Raw genomic sequence first — 24,287 nt, 5'->3', positions numbered from 1 at the left:
GACCTGTTTGGAAAAACAATACGACCAGTTTGAAGTACATATTAAATTCAAATTTTTTTAAAAGGAAAGAAAGCTAATCTATTTGATCTATTTCACAGTAACAACCTTCAAGTTCTGAAAATAATAAAGTCACATTCTAGTGGACTTGTAAAACAATTTTAATGTTTACTTAAAATAAATGAGATGTCATTATTAGCCCTTATCTTACACTTGAAAAATGGAGACAATTGTTCAGAATAGAAAGGGAAACAGCTTTTAGAGTTTAAGCTCAAGTTTCAAGAAAAATTCAGATAAGGCAGGTAAAAACTCTAGATACTTTTCCACTGTCCAACATCACCAAACATTAACTTCCACATACCTTTTATTTCAAAAAAAATATAAATATTTATTAGAAATAGTACATTTAAGATTAGTTTTTCTTTCTAAATAACATGATTTCTTGCTTTAAAGGAAGATTCTCTAATAGTGCCACCTATTTCATAAACTGTCCTGCAGTTTTGTGCTTTTTAAAAATTCTAATTTACTTTGATTTAAAGAATAAATATCTCATACCCATGGTGAACTATTTTATCACCCCAAAATACAAATGATCTGTATTTTACAATGAAGAAATTCATAGCATTTACCACCACATCACTGTACCATGATTGGACTGACTGAAGTATGGGCCTGTGTATATAGATTGAAGAATAAAAAGGAAATGCTAAAAAAAAAAAGGCTTAGCTACATAAAATAATGTTTAATATCAAAACTCAGCAAACATAACTCAATTTTAAAGAAACTGATGAAAAATGCTTCCCCTAACATGAACTATGATTAGATAGTACTGTCTGTCAGGAAAATCACCAATTCAGTAGCTGATCTTTATGTGGAAACAAAAATAGGGCTTTGTCCTTATTCACAAGTACAGGGAAGAGACCACTCCTTTATTTAAAAAAACAAAACAAAAAACAAAAAAACACCTAGATTAAATGTGAACAAGTAGCCCCAAATGTACAGTAAACCACCAACTACCCCCTGGCTCCATAGTGGCCATAATATTGTATTCTTCCAGTTATTTCTGAGAATTCAAAGAAACATTATAATCTTACTTAAAATAATAAAAATTGTAAAAATCAAACAGAACAACAGGACCTTGCGGTGATGAATTTTGTTCGTACCAAAAGTATAGTCAGAAATTCTAAAAAAAAAAAAAAAAAAATGCTTGCATACAACAACAGCGCAATCAGCATCCAGGCCAGGTCCTGTGTACACAACCTCTCCAATGCAGTGTAAGTTTCCCCTTAGCAGCCACCAACAATGAGCTCAAACGTAGTGAATCTATAATGTGGCTGGTTTTCTAACACTATAAATATTAATAAGAGTGGCTAGTGCTATTATTTACATCTGTTGGCCGAATATTACTCTTGGGAAATAAACCCTGGACTCTTTTCTTAACAAGTGGCTTCTCATTGACAAGTTCTGGTCATTAGTGAACTTGAATGAATCTTAGCTCATTTCCTTGTTTTGCAGGACATTTAACTCCTTGCTTCTTTTAAAAGCTCCAGTGTTTTTTAGGCAACCACGACAATAAATTCTTCCCCCCTTTTTCAATTTACTTCCCTTCTTTTCCCTAAGGTAGACCCTCTGTAAACCTAAAAACATATGGTAATTTAATATACAAGGTTTCTCAAAGTGCAAAATATGTTACAGATAGTTTCTTAGACTTCATTTAAACACAGCATTTTATACAATACAGTACAGTTTGAGATTTCTGCTCATAAATTATACCACTTAACAGATAACTACTTTAAAAGGGCAGACCACCTAAGTAACCCATTGTCTTCTTACACAAAGTTAATACAATGGAACTTTACAAGCTTTGTTCAGACCAAAATAAAGTTAATCTTACACTTAATCACATATATACATATTTTTAAATGCTCCTTAAATGCCTAAGTATAGACAAATTTGCCTATCAATAGGCAAATTCTTATGAATTATCTTATAGTTCAGTTTCAGATTTACACATAAAGATTGCATACAATACTTAAAAAAATAATCTGGGGAGCAATTCATTTTATTTGCTACTTCAAAATCTGCTCATCCTGTAATTCTCTTGGAAGGGTTCTTGACCGCTGTAGAACCACATTAAGTTCTTCAATTACCCTTGATGGTAACTTATGATCAGAGTCCAAAGTAGCCTTGCTATTCCTGTCCTCAGTCTTCCTCAATGTCTTTAGTCCTTTATGGCCTTTTGGTTGCCCAAGTGGGGCTTCAGGCTCTGTGTCCTCCAGGCAGTTGAAACTCCGATGTTTTCGGGTTCGATTTCGAAGTTTATCGTCCTTGTGCTCCAGGCAGTGGGCCACCATGGAAGCTCTCTCCTTTAAGCTCGAGTCCACGGACTCTTTATCACACTTTTCAATGAGCCGCAGCCTTTCAAGTTCTGCTCTTGCACTCTAAAAATAAAATAAAATGTCTCACAGGGAAGCAAGATTTGGCACAATTTAGGTTTAGAAAGTGCAATCCACATAAAAGTTGATGCTTCCTATAAAAGAGCTCATTTTTATGACTTAGGTCCTAACTTTACTTCGATAAAAGTGGCATGTCTTAATTTATATACTAATCTTAGAGCTACAAAATCAACTACAGACAGTCCCTGGCTTACAATGCTTCGATACGATTTTTTGACTTCACAATGGTGCAAAACAAATATGCATTAAGTAGAAAGCATACTTCAAATTTTGAATTTTGATTTTTTCTCCAGTTAGCGATGCGTGGTAGGACACTCCCTGGTGACGCTGGGCAGTGGCAGTGAGCTGCAGCTCCCAGTCAGCCATGGACTCAGGAGGGTGAATAACTGATATGGTGTGCTGTGTTGCCAGATGATTCTGCCCAGCTGGAGGCTAATATAAATGTTCTGAGCACGTTTAAACTAGGCTAGGCTAAGCTACAACATTCCATAGGTTAGTTGTATTTAACGTATTTTTTATTTTAGGTATTTTCACCTTATGGTGAGTTTATTGGTATGTAACCCCATCATAAGTTGAGAAACATCTGCAAAATGCAATCCATGGAAATTCATTTTAACATGCATTCAACATACCACTTCAAAGAAGTCTTTTGGGTTACTCAAATTTAATCTCACTTCATACTTACCTCTTCTAACTCACTCCTGCTTATATGTATCTAGCAAGATTTCTGTTTTTTTTTTTTCCCTTTTGTTTAATTAGTTCACTGAAGTGTGAACCTTGTATACACATAGGAAATGATCAATAAATATTTTTGAATGAGTAAATGAAGAAAAGTTTAAAAAGTTTCCAGTATACAACAATGTTCTATTTTCTTTTCTATTATCCTTAATTGCAGTAGATCCAAACATAAATTTATAACAGAAAATTAAAATGGAATAAAAATATTTTCATGAATATAATGTACAAATAATTTTGAAATTTGGAATTTTCTGGTAAGATTCTGATTATACATCTTAAGTTATACACATTTTTCCTACTCTGAAATTTATTGGAAGAAATGTTTAATATCTAGCTTAATTCCAAAGTTTCATTAGAATATGTTAAAATACTAAGAAAAAGAGTAGTGACGGTTGAACAACAATGTAAATGCAACCAATGCCACTGAATTGTATGTGTTTTTAAATAAAGCAGAAAATTTCATGATATATTTATTTTATCACAAATGAAGTAAAAAACAACAAGACAGGGTTTATAAACAAACTTTAATCTTGTTAAAAAGTTTCACTTGGCATCCATTACTTGGGAAAAATTAAGAATAAATATAGAGAGGTTTTATATGTCAGAGTAACAGTTCTCACTATCTTTCAACCATCAGCATAAAACTTTGGGGCTCTCTTAAACACAGAATTTAGGGGCCAAGTAATAGCATCCATAATGCTGAAATTTGAAGTACACTACTGATATGGTTTGCATCTGTATCCCCACCCAAATCTCATGTTCAAATGTAATCCAGTGTTAGAGGTGGGGCCTGATAGGAGGTGACTGAATCATGGAGGTGGGGTTTTAATGAGTGGCTTAGTACCAAGTCTTACATGGCTTGAACAGAAGCAAGAGAGAGAGGGGAAAGGTGCTACACACTTTTAAAGGACCAGATCTCAAGATAACTCACTCAGGAGAACAGTACAGAGGGAATGGTACTAAACCACTCATTAAAACCCCACCCTAGGGCCGGGCGCGGTGGCTCAAGCCTGTAATCCCAGCACTTTGGGAGGCTGAGACGGGCGGATCACGAGGTCAGGAGATCAAGACCATCCTGGCTAACACAGTGAAACCCCATCTCTACTAAAAAATACAAAAAACTAGCCGGGCGAGGTGGCGGGCGCCTGTAGTCCCAGCTACTCTGGAGGCTGAGGCAGGAGAATGGCGTAAACCCGAGAGGAGGAGCTTGCAGTGAGCTGAGATCCGGCCACTACACTCTAGCCTGGGTGACAGAGCCAGACTCCGTCTCAAAAAAAAAAAAAAAAAAAAACCCACCCCCATGATTCAGTCACCTCCTATCAGGCCCCACCTCTAACCACCTCTAACATTGGATTACATTTGAACATTAGATTTGGATGGGGATACAGATGCAAACCATATCAGTAGTGCACTTCAAATTTCAGCATTATGGATGTTATTATTTGGCCCCTAAATTCTGTCTAAGAGACAATGAAGTTTGAATGGAAATAATAATATGAAACAGAGTCTGTCTCTCTCAGTGGCAGAGAGAGTAGTTTTTACTTATCATAGCTAGAGAATGGTATAAGAATGGGTTCTCACAGCAAATCACTCATGGCTTTAGCCTGTGCCTTCATATTTTCCATTATATCCAGAGGCAAGCCAATGGTTACAGAGGTCTCAGGACACCAAAAAGTAACATGACCAATATGTACAGAGTGTATTAGAAACTCTCTTAATTGGCTTTCCATTACCAAACTCACTGGATTAATCTTCATGCTGTAAAATACATAACCATATCAATACATTTAATCATCACAACACTTTAAATGCTTTAAACTCCGTATTATTCATAGTTTAAAGTAAATTGTTTTTATCTTGCAGATGCAGAAATAGAAACTCGAAGAAAAAAATTTGCCCAAGGTCGCACAAGTGAGAGCTTGGGAGAGGACCCCCAGGTTGGCCTTTCTGAAACCAATGTGCGTCTTTCTACCACATCAAACTGTGCTCAGGATACTAACAGCAAAGAGGGGCTTATGGTGGGATTCTATGTCACGATTTTCTGCTTCAGTGCATCATTCTTTGCTCATTATTTTTGTTTTACAGATATTGCTCTTAAAATAGCAATTTTTAAAAAAACTAATGAATTATTCCATATCATCTTCCAAGTTCCTTAATATTTTGTCTCAATATACGTTAAAGATATGCTAGTCATTATTCTAATAAAGTCTCATGTATAATGTCACTTAATCATGTGACATTTATTAACCCCATATGCTTACAGATAAAGTAGCTTAGAACAATGGAGTTAAAGTAAGATATCCATGATTTTATAGGGACTCAGCAGGAGGACCACAGGTAGTATCTATCTAGCTTGTGCATTCTTAAGCATTCTGTTTGCCTCTTCATGTGTGATTTCCTCTGCCAACAACTTGGCATTTTCAGCTGGCTCACTACTAATTTCTTCAATTAACTTTAGAAGTCACTTTCGCCATGAAGCCTTCCCTACCTGGATAAGGTATTCTCACATGACTTTCAATAGGACTGAATGAAAGCCAGGCGTAGCCACAAAATTTATCAATCTGCCAACAACTTCTTTGAAAAAGTAATTCTTCATGAATATATTCATTGTTATTACTAATTTTTATTAATATATCCTACTTAATAATATTTTAACTCACTTTTCATTTTTAAAACAAAGGGTCAAAAATGGTTAGTTATTTTGTAAATATATTTTTAACATTTTTATATGAATCTAATTCTATGGCAAATATTTTAATGGTTTATATGAAATTTTTTAAAAAAATTATATTATTGCCTTATAAAGTAAGTTTCATTATGTTTTTCCAACATTAGAACAGTTAAAAAATGTCTTTGCCAAATTTATCAAATCACCAAACTACCTTCTTACAAAAGAGCTTGGTTTATTTTAAAGACTCAGAAATTTTCCAGTAATTGATAATGCATTCTAATTCTTTTAAAAGCTTGAAACACTTCATAGTTTCAGTTCATCAGTTTTCCTATCTTAAATATGTTAAAAGTTATCTCTGAAATTGTGGATTTGGGATAAGGCTAAGAAATTATTATACAGTCAGTCATCATCTATACTAGATACTGGTGAATGCATTTTGATCCCAATAATTTATTTTGCTTTGCTCGATAACTGATCCGAAGGTAATGTCAAAATAAGCTACAGTCACTGTACGGCGTATCTCTCCCTATATTAGTTTCATCTGTTCAGCCTGTGTCTCTTGTCCTGGGTTCCTGGGAAATGTAACTCTTAGAATTTTAAGATGTTTGATTAGATAAGGAACTCTGCAGAGCAGTTTATTATCAAAAAAAAAAAAAAAAAAAAAAAAAAAAAAAAAAAAAAAAAAAAAAAAGGGAGGAAAAAAAAAAGGAAAAAAAAAAAAAAAAAAAAAAGGAAGAAATGACGAGGTCATGATTTCTTGGAGACATATTCCTTACTTTGATTATATCAGGGCAGAACATCTAAGCAGTAAACAAAGGACCATTATTTTTGAAGCCTTTCCCTTTTAGAGAAGGAATATTACAGTGGGATAAATGTTCAAGAAAGGATATGCACAAAAAGTTTAAAAATCTAATCACTAATCACTAGGTCAAAATGGCTTCTGTCTTTCAAAAGTTATTTCTGTTTGGAGAGCAAAAGATTTGAACAACTTAATTCCAAATTTAGGCTCAAGGAAGATATAAGAATATCTTCTAACTGCTTTTCTTTTTGCTTTCAGGGAGTCAATTAAGACACTGAAATATGTGTTGGTCCCAAAGTGGCTAATGAGTTTTGAGTGTAAACAGCCCATGTTCTTTGCTGAAGAGGCCAAAGTTCATGTCAAGATTGATGTTGCTTATGTTCTCCCAACCGTCAAGGTGAGAAGGAAAACAAGCAGTAGCTTTCATGAAAGATGCCAAATCTTTTTTGATACTCAGGGGTCATCTTGTAGGTCCTTAAATTAACTGAGACATCCCACCAGTTCCCAAAGCACTGAAATGTGATTATATAACTAGAAAGTTCAGTTACCAGGGCTCCAGACATATTCTGCTATGGGCTTACTCTGAGAGTGTTTTAAATAAGCTTGTAAAACAAATCTGAAGTTGTGATTTTATCACCAGAATTTCTATACGCATTTTTAAAATTGGCTACTTTAGACATAAGAAAATAGGTAGTATTGTGCATATGTGATTGGGTGGTCAATGGTGTTGAAATAAAAGGTATAAGGTTATTCACACTGTTTTCTTGTTGTATGTGATTATTACCATGCTTTTCAAAGTGATTATTATTGTGCTTTTGAAGCCAATGAAGTAATTAATGACCTAATCACATTATGACACAGGAAAATATATTCTATAATTGAATATAAAACAAAAGCCTAACCTACCTCGATATTTTTCCGGGCCAGGGTTGCATTCCCCTCATGCTGTATAGGAATCAGAGGCAAACCTCCAATTTTGGGATTTTTGGTTATTGAACGTTTTCGTTCCTTTCCAGCTGGTGGCCATATATCATTTTCATGCTGTGGAAACACAATTTCTGGCTGTTGGTGTGTGATTTTATTATGTGGTATACTATGTCATATAGCCACTTGGTTTCTTTCCCACACATCCACATCCAGTGATCTGATTTCCATGAGAATACCATTTGTGATTATGATGTTGACTCTGGTGGCAGCATCGCTCCAGGACATGAAATTCTTAACTGAACTGAGCTTTGAGGTCTCAGCTCAATTTCTAAGTTTCAGATACATGCCTTCTATACTACTTATCAAACCAACAGGGGAAAAATATTTGAGGCAACTGGAAATCTCTTTGTGGAAGAAAAATAGCACACTTGTCTATTCTAGGCCACTGTAATATATGTAACTATACATTTACACCAAATATGATTTCAGTGTAAAACTAATTTCATCTTACATATCCCACATCAACCTAAGGCATGACTATCAGAAAAATTAGCCTAACTTTATGACATCCTGAAAAATGTTACTATTTTATCTAATTGAATTTCAAAGAAATATAATCTTTTTACTCATTTAAACATCTTTACTGAAAATCATTGTACAACGGAGAGTGGGGCACATTTGTTCTCAAATCATTGACTATATATTCTTGCCTTCTAAACAGTTATACATATGACTAGAGAAAGGTTAACCTGGAATGGGGATAAATGTTCACAGGTAAAAATATAAGCTCTGGAGTGATTAATCTTTGATATATACATACAAAAAATTCTTTAAAGAATTTTGTACTCCCCAGAGTAGTTTAACTTTCTAGAATTTGGAAAAAGTATATCGACTTTCAATCTATGAAGGAAACACAGAATACCAAGTATAAAATGAAAAGTTCACAGATAATGTAATGAAACGAAAACCATTTAGTAAACTATATAGCTAAATGCCTACTCTTTATTTCACTCAATTCTTAAGCAACAGATTACTGTTCTTATGTTGCAGTTCTTATTTTAATGTGTTGTTTTATGATAAAGAACTCATTTAAAGAAATATTTACTGTTTACTCACCATATAATAACAGCTAATTTAACTAAGGGGCAAACTGCCAACCTGCATGTTTATCAATGTACATGTGATTTTCATTTATTCCTCAATGATCTTACAGTGCAGATCCTTTTATGTGCATCATATCTACCCTTGAATGTTAGTGAAGTATTTACCTTAATTCAGCAAATCTATAATGGTAGGTTATACAGTATTTCAGTTGGAAGATTATAGCTTCATATTACTTTTATGACATGGTACCAAACATGGTTAAAAAAAGGATATTATATATCATATAATTGCAATGTTCCCAAAACATAAACCTGGGAGAAAACTGAGAGGGAAATAGGTGATTCTGTGAATTGCCCTTACACTTTCAAATCACTGATGTATAGTGCATACGTGAAAATATATTTTGAAGAATCTAAGAGCAAATGAGGTTCCCAAATCCGTATTTTTCTTTTCTGAAATAGTATACAACTGTGAATATCAGCTAACTCTCCTTGAATTGAACTAAGAGGCATTTTTTTTTCTACTTTACATCCAAGTGATGTGTTCTGATTTAACATTTGTCGTTATTTGAAAATGACTTCAAAAGTCTTACAGCATGGATCATACAGGTGAGGATCAAACTTTCATTTTATAACCAAAGACCACATCTAAACATCTCCATTTCTGTCTTCCAATTTCTAACCTTTGCCTATCTTTCCAGCTAACTAAATTTAGTTTCATTCATTTTAACAATTCTTTTCATTCCTTGAGACCTCCAATCCAACACCATTCTTCTCACAACATTTTTTACCACTTCCCTCATTGCCTGGCTTGGATTTCACAGTCAGTAAACTCACTTCCTTGTAAATATCTTCAAGTCCAAATTTTATCTGATTACTTATTTATTTTCTTGCTCCTTTGTCTTCTATCATATTTGCCTGACAAAGCCCCAAACCTAATTAAACACAATTCAACTTATTTCATGAGTGCCTGCCAGTTGATGGAGGACAAAAATAAATTACTCTGTAGATCCAGCACACTTTAAATTTAACCTTAAATTTAAAGAAAGCATTCAGCACTGCCCTGAATTTCTACCACGGGACAACTGGCTTCCTCATTCTCTGAAGATTATTTTTCTCCTTTGCCTCTGCCCTTACACTTCAAAAACCCTGCCTGCATCACATGTGATGATCTCACTGATTCAATCCAACACTTTTTACTGATCACTTAAGAAAATACTTCTCCCATCATGAAATGTACCAATCTCCTTGCATCTATAGTCATATAAGTGAGTTTATTTATTGCAATCAGTATTTGCTCATTGCAAATAACTTTTATCCAGTCATATCTATAATTGCTCAGTAGGCCATATATTGAGGTGATCAATAATTTGAGAAGAAATGTGCCACACTCTCTGCAGTACAATGATTTTTAATAATGGATAACCATGCACTAGATCATATCATTTCATCTCTGTTCAGAGCCTCTGCTGGTTTAATAACATCTCTTCTCTTCTATCCATTTTTTCTTCCTGATTGGATTGCCTTCACATAATGTATGCAAGTACACACTCTCCCATCTTAAAGACAAATCAAAACCCCCAAACCTACCTTCACCTCTATCAAGTCACAACCTCATTTAATTACATAAGCAAATTACTTGACAAAATTTTCTGTACCCACCACTTGGTTTTCCTCCTTTCTTACTTCTTATCATTGCTTTTGCTGTTTTTTTTTCTCTCCCCCTCCCTCCTCCATGCTTCCCTCTCCACCTCAAACCTTCTCCCCCAGGCATCTCATCTAATCCTATAGCTTTGAATATAATCTAAGTGCTGACTTCTCCCAAATTTACATTTTAGCCCCAAACCTGTGCCTGAGTTTTTGATCCACACATCCAGCCTGCTGCCCAGCATACACATCATGTATCTAACAGGCGTCTCAAATTTTATGTGGCCAAAACAGAAGTTACCATTTCCTTCTACATCTCTGATGATCCCACTTACATCTGACAGTTGCCAAAAAACTAGAATTTTTTGATTTCTACTCTTCCTCTCAAACTGCAATAGCCAATTGACACAGGAGTTAAGAAGGAATTACTTAGCAGACAGCAAGTGCATGGGAGTCCTTGGTACGGCTTTTCTTTTTAATGAAAAGCAGTCCCAAGCCATTTTCTAACAAAGAGCAGCCTGCAATCTAGGAGCTTGCAAGGGTGAATGCCAGCAGGAACTAAGGACTAGACATTTTTCAAAATGGCGGCTCCATCTTCCCTTCTCTGCCAGCCAAGTGCATTGTAAGGAGCCCACAAGATGGTGTCAATCAATCGGAAAGCCCATTTGCATAAGAAGATTAGGGTGGGGTGACCAGTCTTACCCATACACTATGTAAACGCCATATCTCATCGAACCAATCTGTGAGCCCTATGTAAATCAGACACCACCACCTCAAACTGGACTATAAAACTGCGCATTCTGCACCAGTCAGTCCTTTCTGCTTGGAGGACCCCTTCCTGTATAGAGGAAGCTATTTCTCTTTCTCTTCTCTTGTACCTATTAAACCTCCTGCTCCTAAACTCCTCATGTGTGTCTGTGTCCTAAATTTTCCTGGCATGTGACAAGGAACCTTAGGGTATATACCACAGACAACATAGTCGCCTCACAATAATTTCAAAAGCCTTATTGGCTCTACCTTCAAAATATTCCTGAATCTTAATTTGTCTTACCATATTCATTGTTACCACCTTAGTCAGAGCTGATATCTTCTTTCCTATAGCTGCTCATCCCACTTGCATCTTTGACCCTCTACACTGCGGACTCAACAAAGTGAACAAAATTATTTTTTCATTTATAATTAGATTATATCCTTCCCTTGTTTCAAATTGTTAAGCAGGAACTACATAATCTATCACACGCTTTCCTCATCTCTAATATCTTCCCTTCATGATGTTTATAGAATAAAACAAGACAGTGATGACGTCTCAGGACCTACCCTGCTGGCCCCATCCCTGAATGATCCTTCCTGGAAGCCTGCATACTCCCCTCTCATTTCAGACTGGTCTCAGCTCACCTGTCACCTACTCAGAAAGACATTCCCTGAGAACTTTGCTCAATTAGTGCCTTCCTTATGTCAGTCATACTCTCTCCTTACCTTACTTGATTCTCCTATCTTATCACACGGATATCCATTTGAAATTTTATCTGATTACTGATTTTCTTACCCTATTTCCTGTTTTAGAAATACTAACTGAACATGTACTTGACATACAAGTCAAATATAATGAAGAGTCCTTCTTTTCATGCAGTTTACATTGTAGTAAGAGAGGCAGACATGAAATAGCTAATTACATGTTTTTTTTTTTTTTCTTTATTAATTAGTGTCACAACAGAGAAGTACAGGATGCTAAGGGTGATAGCCTGAAGGTCTAATTCATCTGAAGGTCAGGAAGTTTCTCTGAGAATGGGATATTTAACCTAAAGTCTAGGGGACTTTTGAGGCAGGGGTGTGGAAAGGATGGAGATGACAAAAATACTCTGAATACCAAAAAGGGTTCATTATAAGGGCTGTTTACTGTGAATTCACATACATGTTTGTGTGTATGTCTACATTTTTAACATATCTATTAATATTTGCTATTTTTCTGTTTCGCTACAGAGATGAACCATAAATCCTTAAATCCAAGAAGGCTTCTGTGTTTATCTTAAGGGAGGACCTGAATAATACCAAGAAGAAAAAAGAACAGAGGAAAGATTATTAGGCTATATCTTTGAGACGAGGACTAGGATTAAAACATGAGACAGTGAGAAATAACCTCATAGTAAGATGAGGCTTTGCTTCCTGCATTCATTCCTTAACTTTCAACTGCAGAGTCTACTGACTCCAATTATAAAAATAAAAACATCAATTTAGTTTTGCCACAAATGACACTGTAACAGCTTTATACTCTATAGTCCCAACTTTACTAAAAGACTTCAAATCCAGTTTTTTTTTTCCTAAAGCAGAACTCGAGTATCTGTGACCTAGTGCAGTGGCTCATGCCTGTAATCCTAGCACTTTGGAAGGCCACGGTGGGCAGATCACCTGAGGTCAGGAGTTTGAGACCAGCCTGCCCAACATGGTGAAACCCCATCCCTACTAAAAATACAAAAATTAGCTGGGTATGGTGGTGCGCGCCTGTAATCCCAGATACTCAGGAGGCTGAGGCAGGAGAATCACTTGAACCCAGAAGGCAGAGATTGCACTGGGCTGAGATCACACCACTGCACTCCAGCCTGGGCAACAGAGCGAGACTCTGTTCCCGTACCCCCCCAAAAAAAGAAGTTGAATATCTGAATTTTAATAAGTTACAAAAAAAAAAAAAAAAAAAAGAAGAAGGAGAAAGAGAAGAAGGAGAAGAAGAAAAAAAAAGCTTCTAAAAAGTTAGCAGCCAGTCTCTTATGCACATGTTTTTCCAGATAGTAATAGTAGAGAGACAGGCTGAGAAGAGCTGTGTTTATTAACCACTGGAAAGGTTAATACATTAATTGAACAGAGCAAACTATTTTCAGAACAAATAAGAACTAGATTTTGGAGCGAGCTAACTTATTCCTTGTAAGGGAAACAGACAAATACCTCTTCAGTAATAAAGAGTGGCAACTTAATCGTTACCAATGAATTTCAATGCTCCATGAGAAGCATTGCTGGGAATTTAGCTAGACAAGGTTGCGAAACAAACCAGTCCAATTAATGGGACTATTTAATCGTTCCTCAAAAGGGTAAGTCCTGCTCTAGGGAGGAAAACAAATACAGAACTGAGTATGAGTATTGGCCTCAGACACCCCTGTGTTTAAACTACTAATTACATATATGGTCCTGAGCAAACAACAAAATCTTTGTTTTATAAAGCCAAAAAACATCCTATATGGTTTGCTGCAAGGAATACATAAGTTATTCTTATGAAGTATCTAGCACACAATAGTTATTAAAGAAAAGTAGGTTCCTGTCCTTGTTTCTGGAAAGGCAGGGGTGGAGAGAGTGGGAGAACAAGAAGGGAAACAGAACACTTTTCTAAATGAAGGTCTATGTGGGACTCTGGTAGGATGACAGCTTAGAAAAGTCCCTCTTTCTTACACGACCATTTTATTTTTTTTATTTCTTTTTTTTTTCTTTCTTTTTTTAAATTTAATTTTATTTTATTATTATACTTTAAGTTCTAGGGTACATGTGCATAGCGTGCAGGTTTTTTACATATGTATACTTGTGCCATGTTGGTGTGCTGCACCCATCAACTCGTCAGCACCCATCAATTCGTCATTTATATCAGGTATAACTCCCAATGCAATCCCTCCCCCCCATGATAGGCACCGATGTGTGATGTTCCCCTTCCTGAGTACAAGTGATGTCATTGTTCAGTTCCCACCTATGAGTGAGAACATGCAGTGTTTGGTTTTCTGTTCTTGTGATAGTTTGCTAAGAATGATGGTTTCCAGCTGCATCCATGTCCCTACAAAGGACGCAAACTCATCCTTTTTTATGGCTGCATAATATTCCATGGTGTATATGTGCCACATTTTCTTAATCCAGTCTGTCATAGATGGACATTTGGGTTGATTCCAAGTCTTTGCTATTGTGAATAGTGCCGCAATAAACATATGTGTGCATGTGTCTTTATAGCAGCATGATTTATAATCCTTTGGGTATATACCCAGTAGTGGGATGGCTGGGTCATATCGTACATCTAGATCTAGATCCTTGAGGAATCGCCATACTGTTTTCCATAATGGTTGAACTAGTTTACAATCCCACCAACACTGTAAAAGCTTACACGACCATTTTAAAGCAACATACCTCACCTAAGCCAAGGAGGCTGTGGGGCTGGCAGAAAAGAAGCTTTAATGGAATAAACTCTCTTTCAAAAGGTAATGAATAAATTTGAACTTTAATACACTATTTTAAAAACTAAGAAGGGGAGAATCAAAGTTTATGCCAATTGTATATACATTTAAAATGCTTATTAAAATTCTTTAAAAATCACCATCACACTAAAATTTTCTGTAAACAAAGTTATTATACTCTACTCTACTGGATAGTTCAAAGAAATCTCATACCTGGGCAATAAAGATACTGGTCATCCACTCCGTCTGAGTTTGTGAACTATCACAACACAGGTGCCTGCAAAACGAGGTTTATAAACTATGTCATTCAAAAAGACAATTGACCATTCTCTAGTGTATCTGTGATTTGGTGATCAAAAATCTCTTTGGGTTTCTCCTGATTAATGACATAACGCAATCACGAAAGTGGAACATTTCAGTACAAGTTGTTTTGGTCTTCTGCTAAATGTACAATACAAAGTTATACTGTAAATATATTGGTTTAAACAAAATACAACTGAAGGCTTTGGTAAATGCTGCAAAATGATCACCAATATTTTTTGGAAAGGCAGAAAGATCAATTTCATTTTGCCTTTTCAAGGACATGATGGTAAAACACTGTTTTCCACTGAAATTCTGAGCCTGAGAAGAAAAATATGTGCACATTCTCTTAAGAGCAGATCTTTCTTTCAAAAAGGCCGAAACATAGTCTCCATCATTGTAATTATAAACACTAATACCCACAGATTCATAAAAAATAGAACTACACGAGAAACCACTGCATATCCAATAACAGTGATTAAGTAACCTTTTATTGAAAGCCTCAATAAAACAGAGACCTTGTCCTGAAGGCTCCTGTAGTCTATTAGGGAGCTTAAGCATGTAGACAAATAAATTACAACACAGTGAGAAAAAGCAAAAATAAAATTGAATGCAAACATAGAAACCACAGACTTGGGGATGAGGAGAGGGTTGTTTTTTATAAAAGGAAAAATTTATAATTGATACTGGAAAGACCTAACGGGCATTTCAAAGTAATTGTATTTTTTACATTCCTGTATTATCAAAATAATTTACCTGAAAAAGGCTGAAAATGAAATCTCTAAAAAATGTGTGTTTTCTTCTTTAGAACCTCATGAAAATATTGTCTTTCCCTATTACCATGTCCAGGAAAACCATTCCTGCCACAAATCATTTTAATTACGTACCCTTGTTTATAAAATACTGTAGGTGCAAAGAAGAAATAAATAATGATCAGAGGTGAGAGCTATTAGATAAGGCTTTGGGGCACTTGAGTTATGATTTCAAAGAACAGTGACAGTTGAGTTGGTTGGGTCATCATGGGGAGAATGAAAGTATGAAAGGAAGGAGAAACGAAAAGTATGAACAAAGGTACAGTAGAGGGACCATGTACCTCACACATGCAGATCTGAAACAGCAAGGAATGTGTGGGGAATAAAGATAGATGCTTGTTTTGTCATTAAGTAAAAAGAAAAGCTGTGGGAGATGAAGTTGGCAGAGTCATATACAGCCTTGCATGCCACACAACAATTGTGTGCTTGATCCTATAGGTGAAAGAATTCACAGCAGTTTTAAAGCAGGAGAGATATATAGTACAGCATAGAAAACATTCCTCAATGGAGAGGTGGAGAATGTATGCCAAAACAAAAGCAAAGCAGGGGCCTGAAGAGCACTTAGGACTCCTGGAATAATCCCGGCAGATCAATGAAGGCCTGGCCCTGAGGGTAGACAGGTGTAGGTGGATGAGGGGCACAAGGAAGAGGCAGATCTCGTGTGGCTCAGTGACTGATTAGACACAGGGAGGTGAAGAGAAGGAAACACCGAGTACAATCTCTAGAAATACTGGTAGATACTGGTAACAGTATATGGCAAAAAGCACATATATAGAAAGAACAGGGTTGAAAGCAGGATATATGTTTGTCATAAATCTGATTTTTGCTAGTTCTTATTCCTGTTAAAAACTATCACCTACTTATCTCATAAAAGCTGAATTCCACACTCATAATAACTATGGAAGAAATCAGATGTAGTTTCACTTCAGAGGCATTGACAAATAGGATGATACATGGAACTTGAACCCTGATACAAATCTATTTTCCTCTTCTTAGGCTCAAAGTCTTTACAAACAACCCTAGTTTCGCTTAGGCAAAACACTTTCTGTCTGTAGCTCTATCTGAAATTACTGAAATTATTCTTTTCCTGAAATTGTCACCAATACATTGTTCCAAAAGTTGTCAGCTGTTAACTTACCAGTGATGTTTCTCAGAATATGCGGTCAATCCCCAACTGCATCACATAGAAAAAAACACACACATAAATTAAAAGTGATACATTTTACAAGGCAGAAAACAGGATTAGATGTTAAGGAGATGAGATTTAATGGTGGGAATGTATAGACTTCCACAAGTGATGATTCAATGTGCTGAACTTAGCTAGAGGTGAATGCTAAATGCTAAGGGATCTGTCTACACATTTATATAGAGGGAAGGAGGCTTGTGATGACATGGGGCAGAGAGGAGACGTCTCTGAGAAGATACTCTTAACTGAATAAGGCCAAATGACTGAAATAAGATAATACAGAGAGACGTACGTACTGTTCCTGGGGGAAATTAAAGAACATGCCTATTAAAACACAGGTATATGCACTAGGCTTAGAAACTGAGTATGAAGAAAAAAGTGAAGAAACTTTCAGCAACAAAATCTCAGAAGCAAGCGCATATAATTGATGTTCATGATACTAATTATTAGTGCAAACATTTATTAGCTAATCAAAGTAATCTGTGATAAGAAATTGTGGTGTAAACCAAATGCTGGGGTACATGAAGTGTTAAAGAGGCACACAATCTGTAGGAGGCGCCCACCTCCTCTCTACCACTTACATGCTATGCGTTTTCAGTACCAAAGTCAGTATAGCACAAAGGGAAAATTACAGAGCCAGAACCAAAACACTGTAGAAGCCAAGCATCAGGAAGCTGGAGGGCAGCATTTGCTTCCCTGTGTGTAGACTTGCCCTCAGGTTGTGATGTGACAGCTCAGGGAATGAGATGCAGAGGAAGCCATGTACTTCCCAGCAGACAGGGCCTCCCGGGATTTCCTCCTTTACATAGAGAGACTGCAATCACCAAGGATCTTGGTCTCAGTTGGAACATCATCCCTCCTTATCTACTCATACAAGTTCGTTGATCTGCGATAAGAACCCTGTGACAGGGGAAGCAACTTAAAAAAAAATTGCCTAAAACTTACTTACTAAAAAGTTAGACTAATGCCACTGATCCCTAAATCCTTAAACAGACATGTTTTCCCATAATTTTTTTCCTTTCAGCACTTCCCTTTCAAACTTTACCTTGTTGGAGGCTTCATTTTCTTTTTCACTCCACGATAAAACTTCACGGAACTGAGAGAAAACATTTTGTCATGTTTACTACTCTGTAAGGAAAACAAAATAATTTGTAATTAAATGGATTTACACATTTCCTTACATTTTCTTTGAGCATTAATGATTGGGTTTAGAATTGTTTAGTTTCTCAATGTTTCATAAAACGAACATTTCATGAGTTTAGTAAATGAAGACTCTTTTGATTTACAATACAATCAATTACATATTGATAATGTTGGATATATTCATGTTATATATGTGTACACCATGTTATATATGTGTACACCTGTTTTTGATTCAAAAACACTTGGGGTCAGATGTGCATCATGTCATGGTTAATACTGAGTGCAAACTTGATTAGACTGAAGGATGCCAAGTATTGTTCCTGGGTGTGTCTGTGAGTGTGTTGTCAAAGGAAACTGACATTTGAGTCAGTGGACTGGGAGAGGCAAACCCACCCTCAATCTGAGTTGGCACCATCTAATCAGCTGCCAGTGTGGCTAGAATAAAGCAGGCAGGAGAAGATGGAAGAGCAGACTTGTTAAGTCTTCTGGCCTTCATCTTTCTCTGTGCTGGATGCTTCCTGCCCTTGAACATCAGACTCCAAGTTCTTCAGCTTTTGGACTCTTAGACTTACACCAGCAGTTTGCCAGGGGCTTGCGGCCTTCAGTCCCAGACTGAAGGCTGCACTGTTGGCCTCCTTACTTTTGAGGTTTTGGAACTCAGACTGAGCCACTACTGGCTTCCTTGCTCCTCAGCTGGCAGACGGCCCATTGTGCGACTTCACCTTGTGATTGTAGAAGTCAATACTCCTTAACCCCCCTTCATATATACATATATCCTATTAGTTCTGTCCCTCTAGAGGACCCTGATCAAATCACATCAGAAGTGATTTTCATATTTTAAAAATAGAATACAATGCATATGCCATATGTTTTGTAACTCCCCATCACCAATGTTGACTGGGATAGTACCCTGTATTCAAACATACTCATATTTTCAAGATAAAAGCTATATATATCTATGTATTGTTTTGGGTCAGATTTTGCCACCAAATGAGCTGGGATTTTCTATACCTTTTGGATTTCAGAATTATGGAAAACAGACTCGTGAATATATATGAACACATATTGAGGTATCTCAAATATCCAAATTAATGAAAACTATCCTAATTAAAACAGACTATTAAAAATTTACAGTTGGCCCTAGAGCAATAATATTTTCTTTATACCCCCTCTCAATACTCAGAAAGCAGTCAAAATGGAAAAAGGAGGAAAATATGCTCATACAATTAAAAGTTAGTTTCATAAAGCAAATAGGTTAGGAGGACATAAAAGAAATACAGAGGAAAAGTAACCAGGAAGATGGTCAGAAATAATGCTGTGATGACCAAAGAGCTGGAATTTACATGGTGAATTTATTCCTAATCATTATTATCAGTTGAAGTTCACTATTATTATCACTGTAGATAATATGTTTAAAAAACATATTTGGAATTTTTCCCCTTAAGGCTAGATTTCTAGAAATTTAACCACTGAGTCATAGGCTAAGAATATGATTCAGAAAAAAAATCTTGTCTAAACTGATAGGGTACATTTATTTACTCTATCAAAAACACTAAGGTAACACAAATGTTAAGTGTGTATTTATGTATTTGCTAGCCATTTGCAGTTTTGATGTGGTCAACAGTTTATCGATGTCTTTACTTATTTGTTTGTACTAGTTCTTTATGTATTTAATACGAAATTTGTCTTTTTAAATGAAATATTCTATCCAAATTGCTCTTTGCCTTAACCTAGCTCACTGTTTACCTTATTTTTAATAAGTCAAATATAATGGCCTTTTGGGGGGTCCTTTCTTAATGTTTGCTTAAGTTTAGAGTGTTCCCACACAGCTGATAAATATTCAATTCCATGTTCTTGTAGCTTTAAGGGTTGCTTTTTTTAGGATTTAAATCTTTTGTCAATATGGAATACTTTTTTTATATACAGTATAAATGATAAGTTAGACAAATTTTTTTGTTGACAATATTCTACCCCCAATTTATTGAACAAATATCCCTTTAGACATGAATGTTTTGTGGCATATTTATTAATATTAAATTCTAACATATAATTTTTTACCTGAATTTATGGTACCATTGCCCCTTGTTCACTTTTATACAAGGATTATAATATTTAAGTGTCTTAGTTTTACTGTGTATCTTAATAGTTGGATGGAAAAATAATTCAAATCCATTTTACTTATCTTCCAAAATATCTTCAAACTATTCTTATCTATTTATCCTTTGAGGTGAATTGTCAAATATTTTTGAAAAGTAATAAAAGTAATTTCCTTTGCAAACTTGAAAATAATTGCATTAAACCTATAAATCAACATTAGCAGATTTAACATCAATTTTTCTCCTATCAGGTAAGTTCTATAGTTTTCTTCACACAAGCCTCCACTTCTTAAGGCTGTTTTCAAGCAGTTTATGCATTTTTCTCTTTTAAATCCAACTGGATCTTTGGATTTTGATTCTGTAGCCTGATAATTTGCTGAATTTTTTTTGAGACAGAGTCTTGCTCTGTCGCCGAGGCTGGAGTGTAGTGGTGCAATCTCGGCTCAGTGCAAGCTCCGCCTCCCGGGTTCATGCCATTCTCCTGCCTCAGCCTCCCGAGTAGCTGGGACTACAGGAGCCCACCACCTCACCCGGCTAGTTTTTTGTATTTTTAGTAGAGACGGGGTTTCACCGTGTTAGCCAGGATGGTCTCGATCTCCTGACCTCGTGATTCACCCACCTCAGCCTCCCAAAGTGCTGGGATTACAGGCATGAGCCACCACGCCCAGCAATTTGCTGAATTTTAAGGAAGAACATTTTAACAATTTGAACTGTTTAGTATGAGGTAACTTTGTAAGGTAGTAAGTGTCCACAGTAGGATATATTCAAGGAGAGGAGAGCTATGAGGAATGTATGCAGTACAGGTGACTCCTAGTCACCTGTGTCAGAGGTTAAATCAAATTACAACCAAGGTTTGTGTTTCTTTTAATAATTTAGATTGCTATTCCCTCAGAAGCAGTCCCGACTGAGGCAGCAGGGTTGGCTGCAACTCTAGCAGTATGTGGAAGATAGGACTTGCATATTTGAGAATGAGAAACACTGTGACTGAACCAGACAGTCTTGATTTACACAGGACATTGATGATTTCAAGACTGCCTATATTTTGAAAAACTTTTGGTAATAAGTAGTTTGAGAGTCTGAGGTAATTGACTGTCCAAGTCACTCCTGGCATGCAAGCTCATTACTTTATACCACAGCCTGTCCAAAGAAACACAAATGATATAATTTGAGAGGAGTTCAGCAATTGTAGAAACACATTTTTTCCATTTCCATTTTGAAACTGAATATTCATAAAGAGGAGCTATATAGATCTTAATGGAAAGTTCTATAAAGGGAAATGTCGTTTGGCAAGTTCGCTTTACTGCTGGCTTATTACAACTTTCTCTTCTGGTATGTGTAATTTATAGAGAATTTCTCCAAAAAGTTCAATATACTAGACTATTATGAAGTCTGAAATGTGTTGCTTCAGTCACTCCATTTCAAAGTAAAGTTTTTAAGTTAGCCAATTAAATGAGCGTGCTTACAAAATTATTCCTGGTACCTAAAAAGAGTTTGCTTATTAAAGTATAGGCAACTTTTAATGACCCCCTTTACCCATTTGCTTTCTTCACACTATTAACAGTATAATGGTAATATTATCTGAAACCTCTCACCTTTTATGTAAATTAAGTCTGAAAACAATTAACATTTTCTGTGCAGGGAAAGGTTGCAGAACAAAAGATATCATCCCCTGTGTATTACCCCAATTTGTTCTTAATGAGCATTCATAAATCAGCTCTAATTAACACAAAGTCTCTTTAAATACACTTCTCAATTTGTAATTTTTCCTCCCTTTTAACTAAATCATTTAAAAAATACATACAAGCACGCATATATTAATGGCAACCACTAAAACAAATGCTAACTCTTTACTCAAAAAAGTTGGGAGATTTTACCGTGGATAATTTACTATAAAAACACTTGAAAAGTTAACATTGCCAATGGCTTCACCATCAATATTAATAGGGACAGATTCGTAACATGAAAAAATAACAAAATGAAGTCATGTATTGAAAATAACCATAGTTTGAGTTTAAAGCAAAAGCATGAATCTCTCATCTGCTTTTCAAAATGTACAAATTAAAGTATCAGTTGCATTAATCTATTCTGGTAGATATGCAAATATAATTTTCAAACGCTTAATAATCAGACAATAATTCCATAACTCGAGGTTACTGTTATTAAAAAATGTGTTCAGTATCCTTAAAGAGCACTGTTTTCAGATAAGTTCTTGAGACTGTCACTGCCTATCAGGTTATACAAGTTAGCTCAATCTGAGCAACATGATCCTTTCAAAAAGATACAGATTCTTAAAGCAAAACTTACTCTGTTAAGGGATATGAGGCCCTTCATCTCACTTAAAAAAACAATGTATCTGTAAAAGTCACTGCATGAACAGGCTTCCCTGTGGCAGATATTAAAGCGTACATCAGCTTGAGAGAAAATGCCGTAAAAACTGAATTGTTTACATTTCCTTATTTAAAAATGTTTGATGCTATTTAATAAAAATAAACTTATTCTCTCCACATAAAATTATTTCAGCAAAAACACTAAAGGAATACAAACGTTAAATTTCCTTTGTAAGTTTCTGCATAAAGCCTTTGGAGTCCAATGCCTGGAAATGAATTCTGACCCCGTCGCTTACTGTGTATGTGATTTTGGACAAGTTATATAATGTCTTTGAGAGTCTGTTTCTTCATCTGCATAGTGGGAATAATAAGAGTACCAATTTCGTGGGGTAACTGTACAGATAAAATGAGATAATCCAAATAAAATGTATGGAACTCTGCTTCACATAGAGTAGCCACTTGAATGTTAGTTGCTGCTATTATTATTGCACTGTCATTACTACTATCACAAACTACTATATTTGTTTTTAGCAACCTTCTGTTAATATACAATGAAGTGTCAGTTTCTTGATGGGACAAAAAAGTTCAGGTTGATTTCTATATATGCCAACTGCAAAAGTGATCCTTAACCAACATATTATGTATATGTAAGGACTGTGATTAAAGAAATCAGTCTTCTGAAAATCAAGGTGGGTGGTCCACTGCACAAAACCAAACAAAATTCTATCAGATTCAGTTCTACTTGACTAGAATAATAAGCTGTGAGGTCTAGCCTGTATTTTCACAAGCATAAACGTAAAGTTCGTGAACCTTAAAATCTGATGTGTTCCATCACATAACCCCATAATTCTACAAAATCTACTAATCCTTTATGGGTAAAATGAAGAACGTTAGTAAATGATAGTAACTACTTGATACCCACACAGACTCCCTTCTGGATATCAAGTGGGGTTCAAGTGCAATATATAATATAAATCTGTGATAAGGGCTGCAGAATTCAGGCTGTTTTATTAGTCTCCTGCCTGGACATTCCATTGTCCATGAGGAAAGCAAACACGGAGTGTATACACAGAATAGGATGCTACTATGATTTATTCATGCCCACATGGAGGCTTCTCTGCTGGAGGAATATACAGAGATAGTAATTAAAGCATAGGAAGTGCTGAACAGAAGCCACAGAACACTACAGCCGCGGCTTTGGAAAGCTCCTTAACAGATGTTACAGTCTGGTCTTTCTTTGTGCATCTTCACAAGAGAACACAGTGAAGCACCATTCACTTATAAGTGTGCAAGCAATGTCTACCCAAGTGAATTTTATAATTCAATATTAAAAAAGTATTTTCCAGGTCCTGCTGACTTCCATTCTACATTTAAAGTAATTGCCTTGGTACTACTTGAATCTCAAAGAGAGTTGTTGCTGCATACCCCCATGTGACCACCATCCAAAACAGGATAAAGAACATTTCTATCTAGAAAGTAACCCACTGACCCTTTTCCTTGGCAATTCTGCAGCAAATTCTGTCCCCAACCTAAGCAAACACTTTCTGACTTCTATCACTATAGAATGGTTCTGCCTGTTCTTAGACTTCTTATGAACAGACTTATATGATACTATTTTGTGTCAAGCTTCTTTGGTTTCAAAGGTTTTAAAAATTCACCAATGTTGTGACTTGTGTTAATATTCATTTTTGCTGCTGAGTAGTATTCCATGATACAAACAGAATATTTTCCTATTGGTGGACATTTGGAATGCTTCCAGTTATCAGTTTTTATGAATAAATCTGCTTATGAACATTCTTGTACAAGTGCATTTGTGAATATACTTCACAAATGCTTTGCGTAGAGCTGCTGGATCATGGGGTAGATTATGTTAGTAACTTCATTTA

At 35.7% G+C, this 24,287-nt stretch overlaps 1 protein-coding gene across 4 annotated transcripts in view; it reads right to left on the bottom strand.

Annotated features, from left to right (window-relative positions):
• Positions 1-137: 137 nt before the first annotated feature.
• Positions 138-24,287, bottom strand: part of ARAP2 (ArfGAP with RhoGAP domain, ankyrin repeat and PH domain 2) — a 182,051-nt gene continuing 157,901 nt past the window's right edge. For 2 of the 4 annotated variants that reach the window (XM_023224470.2, XM_023224474.2), the window contains 5 exons: positions 17,881-17,963; positions 16,788-16,823; positions 14,751-14,814; positions 7,568-7,702; positions 138-2,438 (listed from right to left, as the gene is read on the bottom strand). In XM_023224470.2, the coding sequence (XP_023080238.1) occupies positions 2,067-2,438; positions 7,568-7,702; positions 14,751-14,814; positions 16,788-16,823; positions 17,881-17,963 (690 nt within the window). In that variant the 3' untranslated portion in view covers positions 138-2,066. The remainder of the gene's footprint in view (positions 2,439-7,567; positions 7,703-14,750; positions 14,815-16,787; positions 16,824-17,880; positions 17,964-24,287) is intronic. The other 2 variants (XM_023224473.1, XM_023224471.1) reach the window with 1 other exon arrangement.

The sequence above is a fragment of the Piliocolobus tephrosceles genome, chromosome 3 (assembly GCF_002776525.5).
Source record: "Piliocolobus tephrosceles isolate RC106 chromosome 3, ASM277652v3, whole genome shotgun sequence".
NCBI classification, from domain to species: domain Eukaryota; kingdom Metazoa; phylum Chordata; class Mammalia; order Primates; family Cercopithecidae; genus Piliocolobus; species Piliocolobus tephrosceles.
Note: the sequence above shows the minus strand (reverse complement) of the source record. Positions and strands in the feature narration are given on the sequence as shown.